General features: G+C 43.5%; 1 protein-coding gene across 1 annotated transcript; it reads left to right on the top strand.

The window, feature by feature from the left end:
• The first annotated feature begins 7360 nt into the window (after positions 1 to 7360).
• p2ry2.1 (purinergic receptor P2Y2, tandem duplicate 1) lies at positions 7361 to 10585 on the top strand. Its single transcript, XM_038982522.1, has 2 exons — positions 7361 to 8212; positions 10391 to 10585. The coding sequence occupies exons 1-2, from the start codon at positions 7361 to 7363 to the stop codon at positions 10583 to 10585; spliced, it is 1047 nt and encodes a 348-aa protein (XP_038838450.1).
• The last annotated feature ends 4358 nt before the right edge of the window (positions 10586 to 14943 follow it).

Raw genomic sequence — 14943 nt, 5'->3', positions numbered from 1 at the left:
GCTAACCAAAATACAGGGCGTGGTCTGCCCAGGTCTTACCTAGTGGCATAGACAGAGTACACACTACGTGTACATGTATGCCCGCAGGCCTCTTGCCTAAACACTCCCAAGGTGACTTCCCCTCCCCTGGGAACAAAAACAGAATAATTACTAACGTAAAGAGAACCATTTCAATAATCAAAAACAATGAGTCCTATTGGCACAGACATACCTCAGAAGTAGCGGCTACAAAATACTTTCAACAAAACTGTCTCTGAGCAACAACCAACACAGGACATCCTAGAAGCTCTCTCTCTTAACAAAGGAACTCTGGCTTTTCAAGCTGCAGCAGGAGTCGGTAATTGCCGACAGCTGTATCCCCTAACGAGAGGGCGGGATCAAAGCTCCAATCTGCAATGGGGCCGACTAATCAGTTGCTTGGGGGAATCCAGGAAGCCATTTCCTGAAATACACACATACATAAACACAAACCCACAACACAGAAACTGGGGAACGTAACACAACATTCATGCTGATGTGTTGCTGTGCCATGTATTGTGTCTCTGTGTTATAACACAACATTCATGCTGATGTGTTGCTGTGTCATGTATTGTGTCTCTGTGTTATAACACAACATTCATGCTGATGTGTTGCTGTGCCATGTATTGTGTCTCTGTGTTATAACACAACATTCATGCTGATGTGTTGCTGTGCCATGTATTGTGTCTCTGTGTTATAACACAACATTCATGCTGATGTGTTGCTGTGCCATGTATTGTGTCTCTGTGTTATAACACAACATTCATGCTGATGTGTTGCTGTGCCATGTATTGTGTCTCTGTGTTATAACACAACATTCATGCTGATGTGTTGCTGTGCCATGTATTGTGTCTCTGTGTTATAACACAACATTCATGCTGATGTGTTGCTGTGTCATGTATTGTGTCTCTGTGTTATAACACTACATTCATGCTGATGTGTTGCTGTGCCATGTATTGTGTCTCTGTGTTATAACACAACATTCATGCTGATGTGCTGTTGTACCATGCCATGTGTATTTCTCTGTGTTATCATTAAGGTTGCAAAACTACCAAATTTACCGGAGTCTTCAGTAATTGTGGTAATTAACAGAAAATCTATAGTAATCTATCGTAACTTTGGTATTTTATACTTGAATAACTTAAGAAAATGTATTCATATATATTATTCATTCTGTATATCTGTGTCCATATTGTCCATGAGTTTCTAGTAGACAGACCATATGGTTCAAGAGAAAACAGCCTAATTAATGACAAAAGCATCTAATCAACAATGGCATTATTTTTTATTAACTCTGCAACTCTTCCAACTATTGACTTTATTCACAACTACCACCAGTTTGACGCCAAAACATTGACAACAAATACATACTGACATTGTCAAATAAATCAAAGTTTGTCAAAAACAAATATAAAGGATATTTCATGAAACCCTCATGTTAAACAGCAGTGGTTTATATTTAGGATCATGTTAAACAGCAGTGGTTTATATTTAGGATCATGTTAAACAGCAGTGGTTTATATTTAGGATCATGTTAAACAGCAGTGGTTTATAATTAGTATAATGTTAAACAGCAGTGGTTTATATTTAGGATCATGTTAAACAGCAGTGGTTTATATTTAGGATCATGTTAAACAGCAGTGGTTTATATTTAGGATCATGTTAAACAGCAGTGGTGTATATTTAGGATCATGTTAAACAGCAGTGGTTTATATTTAGGATCATGTTAAACAGCAGTGGTTTATATTTAGGATCATGTTAAACAGCAGTGGTTTATATTTAGGATCATGTTAAACAGCAGTGGTTTATATTTAGGATCATGTTAAACAGCAGTGGTTTATATTTAGGATGTTAATTATATGTTTTACAGTTTTGTCATTGTATATCTTATTTTAAAATTATCTTATTTATTTATTTCATATATTTTACATGTGATAAAATCCTTGAAAGATATCAAAATTCTGGGAGTTTACTGGTAAACTTTGAAAGTTTTCAGTAATATACCTTCCTTTTGCAACCTTAGTTATCATATCCTGTCACCATGCTCGGAACCTGTGAAAATAGGACAATAACTTCCCAATGAATCATTAACTTAAATGTTCAAAGTGCTCTCTGTGGGATCCAAACCTGTTGGAACAGCTATAACATCTATCACTATCTAAGGACAAAGCAGCCATCTTCCTCCACTCCATCCCTCTCTTAACTTGGACTCGTAAGGGGATTTAGGAAAGATACAAATGAAGGAATTATGGGTATTATGTCAAAATGAGCTTCCGCTTTCAGCGGCGGCACGCATGCATGTGCCTTCATGTGTAGTCGTTGTGAAGGTGGCTTAGCAGTTCAGACGTCTTTTTCCGTATTGTCGTGTCGTGTCCTGTATATATATATATTTACACCTTTTCTTCACATATCTTTAATTTATTTTATTATCCAAGAACTCAACTACAAAAGCTTTCCTGCAAAAGCTTTCCTGCAACCCGCTTCACCAATTACAATAAGTATTATTTACCTCAATCTGAAAATCCATCGTGGAAGATAGCCAGGGGCTAATTCAGAAGCTAGCCTGAAAGCTAACCAGAAGCTACTCCGATAGCTAGCCAGAAGCTAATCTGTAGCTGCCCCGAAATTAGCCGGTTTGCTGGCTAGCGTTGGTGTTTCAGCTGCCCACGTTTTGCGGTCATCAGCTATTCCTTTAGCTCGATAATCTACCGGCACTTTTGTGCAACGCGACTCGGACCGGAGCATTCCGGGACTTTTTTTTTTTTTCTCTCAGTTTCCCCGGATTCCAACCGCAGGCTCTGGACACTTGCACCTTGATTTCGCAGCTAGCTAGCTGCATACCGTGTGACTATTGGCTTACGTCGACCCCGGAGCAAACTCAAATCATGCTGGAGCTAGCCAGCTGAGGAGTTCCATCACCATCCGGACCCGTTTCTTTTGTTGCTGCTGCAGATACGGAACCCCACCGGGCCTTCACGACTGACTGCCGACGTTATCTGCCCGAGGGATTTATCCAACCGGCACCTCCGTCCCGACGTTACCTGAACGCTCATCTGAGGCCCGCTAATCGTTAGCTGTCTTATCGGCTGCTATCTGAACAAAACCCCACTACACGGAACCTACCGACGGAAACGCACGAGGTATCTACAAACAGACCTCCATCCTATGCTGCTACCGATAGCCATATACCCGGCCAGCTGTCTGGATCGCCACGACCCCAACCAACCTCTACTCACTGGACCCTTATTGATCACTCGATTAAGCATGCCTCTCCTTAATGTAAATATGCCTTGTCCATTGCTGTTCTGGTTAGTGTTTATTGGCTTATTTCACTGTAGAGATTCTAGCCCTGCTCTCTATACCATATCCAACCTCTCAGTTCCACCACCCACATACGCGATGACATCACCTGGTTTCAATGATGTTTCTAGAGACAAGATCTCTCTCATCATCACTCAATACCTAGGTTTACCTCCACTGTATTCACATCCTACCATACCTTTGTCTGTACATTATTCCTTTAAACTATTTTATCGCCCCCAGAAACTTCCTTTTACTCTCTGCTCTAGTAGCTCTAGGCGACCAATTCTCATAGCTTTTAGCCGTACCCTTATCCTACTTCTCCTCTGTTCCTCTGGTGATGTAGAGGTGAATCCAGGCCCTGCAGTACCTGGCTCCACTCCTATTCCCCAGGCGCTCTCTTTTGATGACTTCTGTAACCGTAATAGCCTTGGCTTCATGCATGTTAACATTAGAAGCCTCCTCCCTAAGTTTGTTTTGTTCACTGCTTTAGCACACTCTACCAACCCGGATGTTTTAGCCGTGTCTGAATCCTGGCTTAGAAAGACCACCAAAAATTCAGACATTTTTATCCCCAATTACAATATTTTCAGACAAGATAGAACGGCCAAAGGGGGCGGTGTTGCAATCTACTGCAAAGACTGCCTGCAGAGTTCTGTTATACTATCCAGGTCTGTTCCCAAACAATTTGAACTTCTACTTTTAAAAATCCACCTCTCTAAAAACAAGTCTCTCACCGTTGCCGCCTGCTATAGACCACCCTCTGCCCCCAGCTGTGCTCTGGACACTATATGTGAACTGATTGCCCCCCATCTATCTTCAGAGCTCGTGCTGCTAGGCGACCTAAATTTGAACATGCTCAACACCCCAGCCACCCTACAATCTAAGCTTGATGCCCTCAATCTCACACAAATTATCAATGAACCTACCAGGTACCACCCCAATTCCGTAAACACGGGTACCCTCATAGATATCATCCTAACAAACTTGCCCTCCAAATACACCTCTGCTGTTTTCAACCAAGATCTCAGCGATCACTGCCTCATTGCCTGCATCCGTAATGGGTCAGCGGTCAAACGACCTCCACTCATCACTGTCAAACGCTCCCTGAAACACTTCAGCGAGCAGGCCTTCCTAATCGACCTGGCCGGGGTATCCTGGAAGGATATTGATCTCATCCCGTCAGTAGAGGATGCCTGGTCATTTTTTAAAAATGCCTTCCTCACCATCTTGAATAAGCATGCCCCATTCAAGAAATTTAGAACCAGGAACAGATATAGCCCTTGGTTCTCTCCTGACCTGACTGCCCTTAACCAACAGAAAAACATCCTATGGCGTTCTGCATTAGCATCGAACAGCCCCCGTGATATGCAACTTTTCAGGGAAGCCAGAAACCAATATACACAGGCAGTTAGAACAGCCAAGGCTAGCTTTTTCAAGCAGAAATTTGCTTCCTGCAACACAAATTCAAAAAAGTTCTGGGACACCGTAAAGTCCATGGAGAATAAGAACACCTCCTCCCAGCTTCCAACCGCTCTGAAGATAGGAAACACTGTCACCACCGACAAATCCACTATAATTGAGAATTTCAATAAGCATTTTTCTACGGCTGGCCATGCTTTCCACCTGGCTACCCCTACCCCGGACAACAGCACTGCCCTCCCCTCTGCTACTCGCCCAAGCCTTCCCCATTTCTCTTTCTCCCAAATACAGTCAGCTGATGTTCTTAATGAGCTGCAAAATCTGGACCCTTACAAATCAGCCGGGCTAGATAATCTGGACCCTTTCTTTCTAAAACTATCTGCTGAAATTGTTGCCACCCCTATTACTAGCCTCTTCAACCTCTCTTTCGTGTCGTCTGAGATCCCCAAAGATTGGAAAGCAGCTGCGGTTATCCCCCTCTTCAAAGGGGGGGACACCCTTGACCCTAACTGCTACAGACCTATATCTATCCTACCCTGCCTTTCTAAGGTCTTCGAAAGCCAAGTCAACAAACAGATTACCGACCATTTCGAATCACACCACACCTTCTCCGCTATGCAATCTGGTTTCAGAGCTGGTCATGGGTGCACCTCAGCCACGCTCAAGGTCATAAACGATATCGTAACCGCCATCGATAGGAAACAATACTGTGCAGCCGTATTCATTGACCTGGCCAAGGCTTTTGACTCTGTCAATCACCACATCCTCATTGGCAGACTCGACAGCCTTGGTTTCTCTAATGATTGCCTCGCCTGGTTCACCAACTACTTCTCTGATAGAGTTCAGTGTGTCAAATCGGAGGGTCTGTTGTCCGGGCCTCTGGCAGTCTCTATGGGGGTGCCACAGGGTTCAATTCTTGGACCGACTCTGTTCTCTGTTTACATCAATGATGTCGCTCTTGCTGCTGGTGATTCTCTGATCCACCTCTACGCAGACGACACTATTCTGTATACTTCTGGCCCTTCTTTTGACACTGTGTTAACAACCCTCCAGGCGAGCTTCAATGCCATACAACTCTCCTTCCGTGGCCTCCAACTGCTCTTAAATACAAGTAAAACCAAATGCATGCTCTTCAACCGATCGCTGCCTGCTCCTGCCCGCCTGTCCAACATCACTACTTTGGACGGCTCTGACTTAGAATATGTGGACAACTACAAATACCTAGGTGTCTGGTTAGACTGTAAACTCTCCTTCCAGACCCACATCAAACATCTCCAATCCAAAGTCAAATCTAGAATTGGCTTCCTATTCCGCAACAAAGCATCCTTTACTCATGCTGCCAAACATACCCTTGTAAAACTGACCATCCTACCAATCCTCGACTTCGGTGATGTCATTTACAAAATAGCCTCCAAAACCCTACTCAATAAATTGGATGCAGTCTATCACAGTGCCATCCGTTTTGTCACCAAAGCCCCATATACTACCCACCACTGCGACCTGTACACTCTCGTTGGCTGGCCCTCGCTTCATACTCGTCGCCAAACCCACTGGTTCCAGGTCATCTACAAGACCCTGCTAGGTAAAGTCCCCCCTTATCTCAGCTCGCTGGTCACCATAGCAGCACCTACCTGTAGCACGCGCTCCAGCAGGTATATCTCTCTAGTCACCCCCAAAACCAATTCTTCCTTTGGACGCCTCTCCTTCCAGTTCTCTGCTGCCAATGACTGGAACGAACTACAAAAATCTCTGAAACTGGAAACACCTATCTCCCTCACTAGCTTTAAGCACCAGCTGTCAGAGCAGCTCATAGATTACTGCACCTGTACATAACCCATCTACAATTTAGCCCAAACAACTACCTCTTTACCTACTGTATTTATTTATTAATTTATTTTGCTCCTTTGCACCCCATTATTTCTGTCTCTACTTTGCACTTTCTTCCAATGCAAACCAACCATTCCAGTGTTTTTTTTTAGTTTTTTTTTTAGTTTTTACTTTACTTGCTGTGTTGTACTCACTTCGCCTCCATGGCCTTTTTATATTTTTATTTATTTATACATATATCTGTTTGCCTTCACCTCCCTTATCTCACCTCACTTGCTCACATTGTATATAGACTTATTTTTTTTCACTGTATTATTGACTATATGTTTGTTTTTACTCCATGTGTAACTATGTGTTGTTGTATGTGTCGAACTGCTTTGCTTTATCTTGGCCAGGTCGCAATTGTAAATGAGAACGTGTTCTCAATTTGCCTACCTGGTTAAATAAAGGTTAAATAAAAAAATAAAAAAAATAAAAATTTGTTCGATTACTTGTTGGTTATTACTGCATTGTCGGGAACTAGAAGCACAAGCATTTCGCTACACTCGCATTAACATCTGCTAACCATGTGTATGTGACTAATACAATTTGAAGTAAACAGAGACATTGGTTACATCTGTGTCCATATTGTCCATGAGCTTTAGCTTTACTGTGGAGTGTTATACAAGTGGCTAGTACAGTTGATATTTACTATCACACTTGGCTTCTCTCTCATGCTGTATGTGGGTGTGTGGGTGTGTGGGTGCATATTAGTAAACATCTGTATCCTCCTCAGATCTGTTTATGAACAAAAATGGCTACCTTCGCCAACCACTCAACAAATGGGAGCAGCGGGCACAGCTGGCGCTGTCAATTCAAGGAGGACTTCAAGTACATCCTGCTTCCTGTCAGCTACACTCTGGTCTTTGTGATTGGCCTAGCCCTGAACTTCACGGCCATGTACGTGATCCTGTTCCGTACGAAACGCTGGAAGCCCTCCACGGTGTACATGTTCAACCTGACAGTGTGCGACACCCTCTACATCCTCACCCTACCCTTCCTAATCTACTACTACGCCGACGAGAACGACTGGCCCTTCAGCGAGCCGTTCTGCAAACTCATCCGCTTCCTGTTCTACGCTAACCTTTACGGTTCCATCCTTTTCCTGTGCTGCATCAGCCTGCACCGCTTTCTGGGCGTGTGTTACCCGATTAGGTCCCTGAGCTGGGTCAGCGCCAGGAGAGCCCGGCTGGTGTCTGTGGCGGTGTGGGCGTGTGTGTTGATGTGCCAGGCTCCCGTGCTCTACTTCTCACGCACCAGGGATGAGGGGACGGAGAGGGTGTGTTTCGACACGTCCAGTCCAGAGTTATTTCATGACTTCCTGGTGTACAGCTCGGTGGTGTCTGTCCTGATGTTTGCCTTCCCCTTCATGGTGGTGATGGTGTGCTATGGACTGATGGTGAGGAAGCTTCTGGAGCCCACCTGGGGGGCAGGAGGGAGCCAGTCGAGGGGAGTCGGGGGGCTCGCTGCTCATCGCTCCAAACAGAAGTCTGTGAAGATGATAATCATTGTGTTAGCAGTGTTTATGCTGTGTTTCCTACCCTTCCACCTGACCAGAAGTCTGTACTACTCCCTCAGATACCTGGAGCAGATGGACCCCTCCCAGGTACAGTACCACAGCCACTGGAATTCTACGCTTTTAAAGGCTCTGCCTGGTTCTCCCTTTCACCCAAGGTGCAGGAGTCTGGCTCCAGATAGCTCTCCCTTTCACCCAAGATGCAGGAGTCTGGCTCCAGATAGCTCTCCCTTTCACCCAAGATGCAGGAGTCTGGCTCCAGATAGCTCTCCCTTTCACCCAAGGTGCAGGAGTCTGGCTCCAGATAGCTCTCCCTTTCACCCAAGGTGCAGGAGTCTGGCTCCAGATAGCTCTCCCTTTCACCCAAGATGCAGGAGTCTGGCTCCAAATAGCTCTCCCTTTCACCCAAGGTGCAGGAGTCTGGCTCCAGATAGCTCTCCCTTTCACCCAAGGTGCAGGAGTCTGGCTCCAGATAGCTCACCCTTTCACCCAAGATGCAGGAGTCTGGCTCCAGATAGCTCTCCCTTTCACCCAAGGTGCAGGAGTCTGGCTCCAGATAGCTCTCCCTTTCACCCAAGGTGCAGGAGTCTGGCTCTAGATAGCTCTCCCTTTCACCCAAGATGCAGGAGTCTGGCTCCAGATAGCTCCCCCTTTCACCCAAGGTGCAGGAGTCTGGCTCCAGATAGCTCTCCCTTTCACCCAAGGTGCAGGAGTCTGGCTCCAGATAGCTCTCCCTTTCACCCAAGGTGCAGGAGTCTGGCTCCAGATAGCTCTCCCTTTCACCCAAGATGCAGGAGTCTGGCTCCAGATAGCTCTCCCTTTCACCCAAGGTGCAGGAGTCTGGCTCCAGATAGCTCTCCCTTTCACCCAAGGTGCAGGAGTCTGGCTCCAGATAGCTCTCCCTTTCACCCAAGATGCAGGAGTCTGGCTCCAAATAGCTCTCCCTTTCACCCAAGGTGCAGGAGTCTGGCTCCAGATAGCTCTCCCTTTCACCCAAGGTGCAGGAGTCTGGCTCCAGATAGCTCACCCTTTCACCCAAGATGCAGGAGTCTGGCTCCAGATAGCTCTCCCTTTCACCCAAGGTGCAGGAGTCTGGCTCCAGATAGCTCTCCCTTTCACCCAAGGTGCAGGAGTCTGGCTCTAGATAGCTCTCCCTTTCACCCAAGATGCAGGAGTCTGGCTCCAGATAGCTCCCCCTTTCACCCAAGGTGCAGGAGTCTGGCTCCAGATAGCTCTCCCTTTCACCCAAGGTGCAGGAGTCTGGCTCCAGATAGCTCTCCCTTTCACCCAAGATGCAGGAGTCTGGCTCCAGATAGCTCAGGCTCAATTTAACCACTGCTATTATGATTGTTGTTGTTGATATTGTCATTATCCTTGTATAGGCTGGGATTCAAAGGTAATTGACATTTACATGTAATTTCCACTACGGAGACGACATCTGCAGCATCTAACTTACATATGATCTCTGCGAGTGCGGTAACATTGCCTTTAAAGAGCCACTGAACATGCCGATTGGCACGTGAAGGAATCTAAGATAATTCAAGAAATCTGTCATCGATGCCTCATAGGTCATTTTCAAAGGGATGCCACATAGGTTGTTTTCAAAGGGATGCCTCATAGTTCATTTTCAAAGGGATGCCACATAGGTCGTTTTCAAAGGGATGCCTCATAGGTCATTTTCAAAGGGATGCCACATAGGCTGTTTTCAAAGGGATGCCTCATAGGCTGTTTTCAAAGGGATGCCTCATAGGTCGTTTTCAAAGGGATGCCTCATAGGTCGTTTTCAAAGGGATGCCTCATAGGTCGTTTTCAAAGGGATGCCTCATAGGTCGTTTTCAAAGGGATGCCTCATAGGTCGTTTTCAAAGGGATGCCTCATAGGTCGTTTTCAAAGGGATGCCTCATAGGTTGTTTTCAAAGGGATGCCTCATAGGTCGTTTTCAAAGGGATGCCTCATAGGTCGTTTTCAAAGGGATGCCTCATAGGTCGTTTTCAAAGGGATGCCTCATAGGCTGTTTTCAAAGGGATGCCTCATAGGCTGTTTTCAAAGGGATGCCTCATAGGTCGTTTTCAAAGGGATGCCTCATAGGTCGTTTTCAAAGGGATGCCTCATAGGTCGTTTTCAAAGGGATGCCTCATAGGTCGTTTTCAAAGGGATGCCTCAGGTTGTTTTCAAAGGCAGTTGCTCTTTAAAAGGCACATTGTTAACAGAATTATAAGAATTGAATCCCGGCCTTAATGTTTAAATCATTAGAGTTTTCATCCCCAGGTGAGCTGTGAGCTGCTGAAGGTGTCCAGCATGGCCTATAAGGTGACACGCCCCCTGGCCAGCGCCAACAGCTGTGTGGATCCCATCCTCTACTTCATGGCTGGACAGGGTTTCCGTAGCAACTTCACTAACAGAAGCAGGGCATCACCAATGAAACCAGGAAGCGTGACGGCGGCACTCTCGACGCAGCTCTGACCGACAGGAAGATCAATCGATGTACTGAATAGCTATGGAACACAGTGTGTATTCCATTGGAATGGAGAGAACACAGTTGGACAAAGACACTGGATGGATGATTTGACCATGCTGGTCATTTATGAACATTTGAACATCTTGGACATGTTCTGTTATAATCTCCCTCCGGCACAGCCAGAAGAGGACTGGCCACCCCTCATAGCCTGGTTCCTCTCTAGGTTTCTTCGTAGGTTTTGGCCTTTCTAGGGAGTTTTTCCTAGCCACCGTGCTTCTACACCTGCATTGCTTGCTGTTTGGGGTTTTAGGCTGGGTTTCTGTACAGCACTTTGATATATCAGCTGATGTAAGAAGGGCTTTATAAATACATTTGATTTGATGACTGGCTCCTTTGAACTGAATATCATTATCCGATACGGATCGGATGACCCATAGAGATCCTACTATTTCTAATTCTATGGGATGACGACTGTTTGAAAGAGAATGAACGGTGTCAAAGTGGGCATATGTTATTGAATGTTTTATCCCTGACTGGTAAATAATGGGAGATTGCACATACAGTACAAATACCAGACCTCTTACTTGAAAGTGAGAGGGGTATACAGTAACTCATTGATTGAAATCTGACTTAGCTAAGGAAGCTAACGGCAGAGAAAAATACACTGGTTGATGCTGACAGTGTAGAGAAAATATATGCTGTTAAAAACATGATAGTGATGTTAGTGATATTCTAATCACTATTGTAATCACAATAAACAGTTATTATATCTTTAGGGGCCACTGATTGTAGTGTATCTGACAAACCTCTCTTCAGAAATGCGTACACCACACACAGACTGTAAGTCAGTCTGAAGAGGACCTCCTCTTGAGAGCTGTCAGAGATAGAGGTTCAGGTCCAGGCATGACTTGGACAGGTTCTAGGGTGTGTCTGGAAAATCATTCATTAACATCCCAAAGACTCACAGATGGTGCTGGATATAATCCAGACAGATAGTTTTATAGAAGCAACACAGGCTCACTGCTGCCACGACTACAAATTACAGAGAAAGAAACTCATGCTTAAACAAAGCTACCGGTAATTTACCAAAGTTACCAGAATCTTCAGTAATTTTGGTAATTAACAAAAAATCTATAGCAATCTACCATAACTTTGGTAATTTATACTTGAATAATTTACATTTTTTAATTCATATATAGTATTCTTTTTTTATATACACTACCAGTTAGAAGTTTGGACGCACCTACTCATTCAAGGGTTCTTCTTTATTTTTACTATTTTCTACATTGTATAATAATAGTGAAGACATCGACACTATGAAATAACACATATGGAATCATGTAGTAACCAAAAAAGTGTTAAACAAATCAAAAAATCATGGCTGCTTTTCCGTCACTCTGCGGTCCAACTCATCCCAAACCATCTCAAATGGGCTGAGGTCGGGTGATTGTGGAGGCCAGGTCATCTGACGCAGCACTCCATCACTCTTCTTCTTGGTCAAATAGCCCTTACACAGTCTGGAGGTGTGTTGGGTCATTGTCCTGTTGAAAAACAAAAGATAGTCCCACTAAGCCCAAACCAGATGGGATGGAGTATCGCTGCAGAATGCTGTGGTAGCCATGCTGGTAAGTGTGCCTTGAATTCTAAATAAATCACATACAGGGTCACCAGCAAAGGACCCCCACACCATCACATCTCCTCCTCCATGCTTCACGGTGGGAACCACACATGCAGAGATAATCTGTTCACCTACTCTGCGTCTCACAAAGACACGGCGGTTGGAACCAAAAGGCTCACATTTGGACTCATCAGACCAAAGTATGGATTTCCACTGGTCTAATGTCCATTGCTCGTGTTTCTTGTCCCAACCAAGTCTCTTCTTCTTATTGGTGTCCTTTAGTAGTGTTTTCTTTTGCAGCAATTTGACCATGAAGGTCTGATTCACGCAGTCTCTGAACAGTTGATGTTGAGATGTGTCTGTTACTTGAACTCAGTGAAGCATTTATTTGGGCTGCAATTTCTGAGGTGCAGTTAACTCTAATGAACTTATCCTCTGCAGCAGAGGTAACTCTGGGTCTTCCTTTCCTGTGGCAGTCCTCATGAGAGCCAGTTTCATCATTGATGGTTTTTGCGTCTGCAATTGAAGAAACTTTCGAAAGTTCTTGATATTTTCCGGATTGACTGACCTTCATGTCTTAAAGTAATGATGGACTGTCGTTTCTCTTTGCTTATTTTAGGTGTTCTTGCCATAATATGAACTTGGTCTTTTACCAAATAGGACTGTCTTCTGTATACCACCCCTACCTTGTCACAACACAACTGATTGGCTCAAACGCATTAAGGAAAGAAATTCCACAAATTTACTTTTAACAAGGCACACCTGTTAATTGAAATGCATTCCAGGAGACTACCTCATGAAGCTGGTTGAGAGAACGCCAACAGTGTGTAAAGCTGTCATCAAGGCAAACGGTGGCTACTTTGAAGAATCTCAAATATAAAATAGATTTTGATTTTTTTTAACACTTTTTTGGTTACTACATGATTCCATATGTGTTATTTCATAGTTTTGATGTCTTCACTATTATTCTACAATGTAGAAAATAGTAAAAATAAAGAAAAACCCTTGAATGAGTATGTGTGTCCAAACTTTTGATTACACGTGGTCTGTGGTTTGAGGCCGGTTGGACGTACTGCCATATTCTCTAAAACGACGTTGGAGAAATTATCATTAAATTCTATTGCAACAGTTCTGGTGGACATTCATGCAGTCAGCCTGCCAATTGCACGCTCCCTCAAAACTTGAGACATCAGTGACATTGTGTTGTGTGACAAAACTGCACATTTTAGAGTGGCCTTTTATTGTCCCAGCACAAGGTGCATCTGTGTAATGATCATGATGTTTAATCAGCTTCTTGGTGTGCCACACCTGTCAGGTGGATGGATTATCTTCGCAAAGGATAAATGCTCATTGACAGGGATGTAAACAAATTTGTGCACAACATTTGAGAGAAAAAAGCTTTTTGTGAGTATGGAACATTTCTTGTATCTTTTATTTCAGGTCATGAAACATGGAACCAACACTTTACGTGTTGCGTTTATATTTTTGTTCAGTGTATTTATTTGTGCGAAGATTTCCCGTACTGCACTAGAGGGCACCAAAGGCTCACTTAACATCCTGTCAACGTATTTAACATCCTGTCAACGTATTTAACATCCTGTCAACGTATTTAACATCCTGTCAACGTATTTAACTTCCTGTCAACGTATTTAACATCCTGTCAACGTATTTAACATCCTGTCAACGTATTTAACTTCCTGTCAACGTATTTAACTTCCTGTCAACGTATTTAACTTCCTGTCAACGTATTTAACATCCTGTCAACGTATTTAACATCCTGTCAACGTATTTAACTTCCTGTCAATTTACTGTGCTGATAGTGGATCAATGTTTGTTGACATCATCCATGTTTGATCAGTTTTTGTTGACATCATCCATGTTTGATCAGTTTTTGTCGACATCATCCATGTTTGATCAGTTTTTGTCGACATCATCCATGTTTGATCAGTTTTTGTCGACATCATCCATGTTTGATCAGTTTTTGTCGACATCATCCATGTTTGATCAGTTTTTGTCGACATCATCCATGTTTGATCAGTTTTTGTCGACATCATCCATGTTTGATCAGTTTTTGTTGACATCATCCATGTTTGATCAGTTTTTGTCGACATCATCCATGTTTGATCAGTTTTTGTTGACATCATCCATGTTTGATCAGTTTTTGTCGACATCATCCATGTTTGATCAGTTTTTGTCGACATCATCCATGTTTGATCAGTTTTTGTTGACATCATCCATGTTTGATCAGTTTTTGTCGACAGCCTTTATTTTTTGGGCCCTTATATAGACTCACACGCGTGTTTACCGTGGAGAGTTCATGCATTATAACACAAACCACACGCAGACGAGTCACAATAAACCGCTCATTTATTTCAAGAGTAGAAATATCATAGAGAAAAATGTAATATCATAATAAATACAAATCTACAATGTAGAGAAGATGAGTTGTTTTCCTTTCTGCAACACTTCAGTTTATAACATGTTATAATAAATCACATAAAAACATGGAAATGTTCAACCAATAAAAATGATCAAATCCAGACAATGGTTCTAAACTGCAAAAACAGCAACATACAGAATATTAAAAAATTGTTCAACTGGATCCTGATCATCATCCACCTTTTATCAAATGTAAACTGCAAAACCCAAACTGTGTTTCCACAGTGAAGCAGCTACGTCGGCCACTACTCGGAAATCTATTTAAATAACAAACAAAAACACTGAAGTAAAAACACGTGAAATGCA

This window comes from Salvelinus namaycush, unplaced genomic scaffold, assembly GCF_016432855.1.
Source record: "Salvelinus namaycush isolate Seneca unplaced genomic scaffold, SaNama_1.0 Scaffold12, whole genome shotgun sequence".
In the NCBI taxonomy this organism is placed as follows: Eukaryota; Metazoa; Chordata; class Actinopteri; order Salmoniformes; family Salmonidae; genus Salvelinus; species Salvelinus namaycush.
Note: the sequence above shows the minus strand (reverse complement) of the source record. Positions and strands in the feature narration are given on the sequence as shown.